The 6,570-nt window shown below is 40.1% G+C and overlaps 1 protein-coding gene across 1 annotated transcript; it reads right to left on the bottom strand.

Annotated features, from left to right (window-relative positions):
• Positions 1-2,091: 2,091 nt before the first annotated feature.
• cxcr2 (chemokine (C-X-C motif) receptor 2) lies at positions 2,092-3,509 on the bottom strand (the record flags this gene model as incomplete). The annotated part of the gene is made up of 2 exons (XM_080903330.1): positions 2,092-3,153; positions 3,435-3,509. The coding sequence occupies 2 exons, from the start codon at positions 3,507-3,509 to the stop codon at positions 2,092-2,094; spliced, it is 1,137 nt and encodes a 378-aa protein (XP_080759456.1).
• Positions 3,510-6,570: the final 3,061 nt, after the last annotated feature.

Here is a 6,570-nt window from a genome sequence, read left to right as displayed (position 1 = left end):
GTTCATTTTTTTCTGTTTTTATTTCTTAACCTTCACGTGCAAGTCTTCTGTCAAAATATTCCCAGTAATTTAATTCCAGCAGAATATTTGATGCACTGCTGCCCTCACATGCATTTTAGTTACTTTTAGTTAATTATTAGGCTGTTCAGGGGTTAAAGTTGGCAGTGCTGAATGCTGTTGATTATCTCAAAATACAGCTCCATCTTCTAGAAGAAAAGCCTTACAGCTGGTGGGCCTGCTCCACATGTTTTTGGAAAAGGTGCTTTGAAACCATCACATGTGTGTTTACATGTGATTGATTCTGTTACAAAACTCCAACAGAGTGGAGACTGTAGTGGGGGCGTTAAATCTGAGATCTGCAATAAAGTTTCATTTTGAAGTCTGCCTCTTCAAGGAAGATCTCTATCTTTAGGAATTTTCAAAAAGATTTTCTGCCACAGTGCTGAACTTTCCTTTGTAATATACTCAAATGTTGATTTAGTCACTTTATTAGGTTGTGCAAAAGATGATTGTTCGGGTAAAAATACCTCTTAGACAGCTTGTTCATTCATCAAGACGCAGAACCGGAAACAGGGAAATGGCCAGACTACCACAAAGTGTGAGACGACGTTTATTTGAGTTTAGCTGCAGACGGAATTTGACAAATATGCTTGAATAGAAACAAATCTGGATATACCACATTTTCCTAAACACATATTTAGTAGTAACACAAGAATAAGCTTGCATAATGGAGACATTTAATTTTGAAGCACAGTGCGGTGCACATATATCATGCAGTTTTAATTTTGAAGCAACACTTTGCAGACTCATTCGCACATCACTGATTACAACACAAACTATCAGTTTCTACAGAGTTTCTGTTACTTAAATGAAACCTTTTCATCAAAGAAACAAACACAACTTGTTTTTGAAACAGACGGCAGATTTCACCACTGCTTCTTCCTGTGTGAAAGATAATATCAGACTGAGACTGTTTTTCTTCACTACTGCGTAGAATAAGGTAACAATATTTACTGGACAGCCTCAGAATAATGTGCACAATATCACATCAACACTGGATTTTTAAATGTTTTTTATTCTTAATGAACAAACACACTAAAGCGTCATTAGAACATGTACAGCAACAATATTTTTGTGAATGCTTAAAGCACAAAACCTGTCAAACTAAAATTTCTATACCACTTTTATGGTTTTATTAAACACTTAAAGTGATTTACAGCACAAGTTAACATGAATATCTGTGGGAGAAAGCCAGTGTGTCCAGAGGAAACCCTGGCAGACAAGGCAAGCTCCACACAGGAAGGGCCCGACTTTCTTTCTCAGAACTCTCTTGCTATATGACAGTGCTAACCATGTTATCTGATTCTCTTTTTAACTTGAACACCTGCGTTCTTTTTCTCTGAATTCTCACTGCTTAGATTCAGTAATCAATATTCGTGCTGAAATAATACTTCAAAAGTTACACCATACATTACACCACGAGAGATCCAGGTGAGGCACTGAACTCACTATTTTATTTCAAATCTGGTAGCAACATTGTTACTAATGAACCAAGTTCATTTTGGGTATTGTTTGGAAATTCTAGTAATAGAATGGAATGAGTTAAACTGAGAAATACTGACCAGTTATTTAGAAAACAAAATCCTCCTGTTAACCAAAGGAAACAGCTGAACTGGCTGTGTGAAATGCTAACACCCAGACACATCTGCATATTACTATTTTTACTACCAGATTTCGTTCTACACAGATGTTTTCTCCTGTTTTCTATTTTATCTTAAGCCAAGCGATGCTGCTTTCTGCTACCTTTTCAATCTCAGCAAAAGAAAGAAAAAGACAATTCGCTCCCCCGATATCTGTTCCTGGAAATTCACACGACTTGCAAAAGCAGTTATGGAGTAAAAAAACGTGACATGTCTAGTTATTACTTTCTCTGAATTTGCTATTTAGGGCTGATGGTGTATATGTGGTTTGCATCAATGTACTTTCTGGATCTTTAGTACATTGCACTTTGAGGACATTTGACCAGTTGAAGATGCATTTTAAAAAATGACCACCACTTGAGCCTGTAAATAATCATCCATCAGGGCTTTTTTACATTGTGACTGAGGTGTTTCTGGATCTTAAGCTGCCTACACTGCCAGCAGAGCCCTTCCTGTAAGCCATCTGGAGCCTCTTGCTGATGAGGCCGTGTCTGTAAAGAGCTGAGAGCAGCTGGTTACGGAACTTCTGCCCAACAAAGGCGTACAGCACCGGATTCACTGCACAGTGCATGAAGGCCAGAATTTCGGTGACACTCAGCATGGCAATCACTGTGTAATGAGTTTCACATGTAGTCAGTTCCAGAGATCCTCCCTGTATGAGTGTGTCAATCAGTACAGTGACATTATAAGGCAGCCAGCACAGAATGAATGCCAGCACAATGGCCAAGATGACACGCATAGCTTTGTGCTTTTGTTGGTTGCGTGTGTGAAACAAAGTCACCACAGTCCAGCCATAGCAGACAGCCATGACCACCAGAGGCAGGAAGAAGCCCAGTGTATGCCGCAGAACGCGTAGAGTCACTCGCCAGCGATCGCTGCTTTCACCAGTAACGTTTTCAAAGCAAATGGACACTCCAAATTCAGTATCTATGCTCTCCCTCTTAATCACCACAGGTAAGGACAACATTACAGCCACCAGCCACACAATACTGCAAATAACTTTGACCAACAGGTGATGGGAGGACAGGACCCGCGTAGCTCTGACAATGGCAAAGTATCTGTCCACACTGATGCATGCCAGCAGGAATACGCCACTGTATGCAGATGCCTCCTGAAAGCCTGAGAGGAGTTTGCACAGGAAGTTTCCAAAGATCCAGCCAGCATTACATTTCACAGCCCAGAACGGCAGGGTAAGACAGAAGAGCAGGTCTGCAATCGCCAGGTGCATCAGGTAGATGTCAGTGCTGGTTTTACTTTTCTTCATATTGAAAACGACAAAGACAACAACACTGTTACCTACGATGGCGAAAACAAACACGATAATGTAGACTACGGTCATCCCCATGTTGTTAAATCCAGGCACTGTTTTATTGCAAGGAGAAGATTCTGAAATCATTTCTTCATCCTCGTCATAGCTGTAATTTAAATTGAGATTGCCCAAATTGGAGAAGACCTGCAGGCGGGCAAAACATAACAATGTGTTAATACTAGGATACAGGTAGAAATAGTACAGTGCAAAGTAGATGGTGCTTATTGCAACTATTTTAGTCGGTAGTACTAAGATGAAGACAAGTTAACAATAAAGCAGCAAGTTGCAGTCATCATTGTGTCATAATATTTAGAAATAAAATTTGCAAGAAAACCATTTCTTAGTCTAGCACACATCCATAGTCCCCTTTTCTTTTGCTCACATTCACAACAAGTGCACCAATGTCAAAGATATCCACTGATTACCTCTGATCCTTTCACAGCTTGATTGGTGAGAACAAAACACTTCAAAACAAAAAGTATGAAAAGTTGTTGCTCCATCGTTTCTTTGTGATGTGCACAAGTTGAACACCTTGTCAGGAGTGTTGTTTTTGCTCAGAGATGTGGTTAAAGTCCTTGTGAAATGGTTGTGCAGAGCTGTGTTGCTGGTGCTTTATTAGCAAATTGTTCAGCTCAAGGGAAGTGGGCAAACCCACACACACTATCTGCCTGTGGCGATCTACATGAATAAGATGACAACAGGTTGTCTTCTAAACCATTTTGACAGATCTCTCAGGTAAATGTCAGACAGGAAACATTATACCAGTGAGGCACTTTATGTAAAAGTCACTTTGTCTAATTTGATCCTTTGGCAGAAAATGTAGATAATTTAAACTATAAACTGGTTTTTTTTCTTCTTCTTATTTATTTATTTATTTATAATTTGCACGTGCAAAATACATTGTCTACATTAATACAGTCACCAGAGCCCCATCAGATAAGGAGCTCAGTTTCCATTTTAGTGCTGCCTTTCACTCCATGTTGCATTTAACCATCGAAGTTCAAAATTGTTCATTTGGGGGTTTTTCCCACAAAATGGAAACTTATCATTGCCTCTGTTTTATTGTGTAACGTGTTTTTATCAGAGAAAATGCCTTGTTTGGAATTCCTTGTTAGAAGTTTCAAGCAAGGGCAAAAAAACCCCCCTCTAAACTTAGTATTTCCTGTTTGATGCTTAGTTACAGTGTGCATGTCTGCAGCCTTGGGAATCGTCTTATTTTGCACATCTTTCACCTTTACTTCACTAGAAATTTAAGTTTTCTTCTTTCTTCTTTTCCCACACATTGGTACATGAGTATACATGTAATACTGTGAATAAGCAAAAGCTGTGTAAATGTAGAACTTCTGCAATATTGCTTTATATAGATTTGCCAATTTACTAAGAATTCAGGGGGATGTCAAATGACACACAAGTTTTGCATTTGCGTGGTTGAATTTATTGAATTTTCACGTAATATGCAATCCAACCCCAGAAATAAAACCTTTAACCCCAGACTTCCTGTCTTCACTTTTAGTATCCAATATGGGCAACAAAAAACAAGTTGAGCGCCTGATATAGTCCAATGAGAGTCTGTGAAGTTTTCAAATGTTTTACATCCAGAAACTCCTCCATAGATTCTGGAGCTTTGTTCATCTTCATCATCATCATCATCATCTAAAACTTAACATTTGGAGTATGTTTGGAGTATGTTTTTGATAAGTTGTCATTATACAGTATTTTTGAACTGGTGCGCTTTTTAAAATTTTGACATTTTCATCAGTAGGGGGCAGCACTTATCTGTGTTCAGAGAATAGATCATGTGCTTTCAAACTCTTAGGATAGATAGTTTATTTATCCCCAAGTCGAAATTCAAACATCCGGCTGCTCCATCCATGCACAAACATCTCTCCAGTCATAACCATAAATAAATAAACGAAAAAAATAATGTTTAAAAGGACTTAAATCTGACATTGTCCATTATAGATTTCAGTTTGTTCAGTGGCTTTTTTCACCAGCTTGCCCAGTTGCTTAGTGTTTTTGACCATTAAGCTGGGCCCCAACACACAGCAGCATTAAAACAGAGCACTGGCCACCACAGTATGATCAAATGCATATTCAGTATCTCATCACACACCAAAAAACCTCAGCAGCTGCAAGAAGACGAGGTGGCACTGCCCCTTCTTGTAAAGAGAATCAGTACTCTTGGGCCTCTTGTCTTTCAATAGGACCCTCAGATATTTATAAGAGTACACCACCTCAGTGTCCTGCCCATGTATGGAGACTGATGATTGGAATGGCCTAGATCTTCTAAAAGCCATCACTATCTCCTTGGTTTTAGCTGTATTGAGGTGGAGGCAGCTCCTACTGCATCAGTCCCTGAAGGTTTCTACAAAGTTCCCTGTTTTAAGAAAATGTGATTCTGTTCCTTTTTTGACCTTTGAATGGAACATCAAGCTGATCCACAGATACATGACTAATGAGAGACCTCTAGCCACTCAGGAGTATCACTGTTAAACAATGCTTTTGTGGTTCTTACACAAAGTGACCACATGAAACGAAAGTCGAATGAGAGTTTGAATAATAGCACTGTTATCTAGGAGGCCCATCCCACCACAGATGTTCCTCGAGTGTTCTGACATCACCACCATAGAGCTCATTCACTTGTGAATCCTCGTGACCCTTGACCACCCTTCTACCTACTCAGCACATACTAAATGTAAACGCTTCCCATAATAACCCTGCTGTGTCAATTTAAAGACTTTCTCCACCTGTAGGACCACATGCTGGTCTAATCAGCAGATTCTAGCCTGAAACACTGACCACAAAACCCAACAGATGCCCAGAGAAGATAGTTAAACAATCTTGCATTTACAGTGGTTAAAACTGTAAAACCTTTCAGTACATCCTTTGGCAATAGGGATATATTTTTCTGCCGTGCTCTATAGAACTTCATCTGCAAGAACTTGACATGACAACGTAGAAAACAAGGCCTCTCTTAGTTACATCAAACACTTCCAGGCATATAAACACTGAGACTGAACACAGAGAGGAGGTACAACACCAGGTGGACTGGTGTCAGAATAACAACCTGCCTGTAAATGTTCAGAAGACTAAAGAGATGGCTGTTAACTTCAGGAAGAGCTTAATGGCCCACACTCCACTGCACATCAACAGTCTGCTGTTGAGATGGTCCACAGTGTGAAGTTCCTGGGTGTGCACATATCAGATGACTCCTCCTGAAACCTGAACACCACCATCACGAAGAAAGCCCAACAACGTCTCTACTTTCTTAGGAAACTGAAGAAGGCAAGTCTTCCTCCTCCCATCCTCCCATCATTTTACCATGGAACCACTGAGAACATCTTCTCCTGCTACATCACCTTCTGGTACAGGAAATGCATTTTTGCTGAAATGAAGTTTCTGCAGCAGATAGTGAGGACAGCAGAGAGGATCATTGGAGGCCCTCTCCCATCCATCTCCCAACTCTACGACAGACACATCATCCGACGTTTGAACAGCTTAGTGAAGGACACTTTCCACCCCTCACACGCACTGTTCTCCCTCCTTCCATCTGGCAGACGG

Source organism: Rhamphochromis sp. 'chilingali' (assembly GCF_963969265.1).
Source record: "Rhamphochromis sp. 'chilingali' genome assembly, chromosome: 14".
Taxonomy (NCBI): domain Eukaryota; kingdom Metazoa; phylum Chordata; class Actinopteri; order Cichliformes; family Cichlidae; genus Rhamphochromis; species Rhamphochromis sp. 'chilingali'.
Note: the sequence above shows the minus strand (reverse complement) of the source record. Positions and strands in the feature narration are given on the sequence as shown.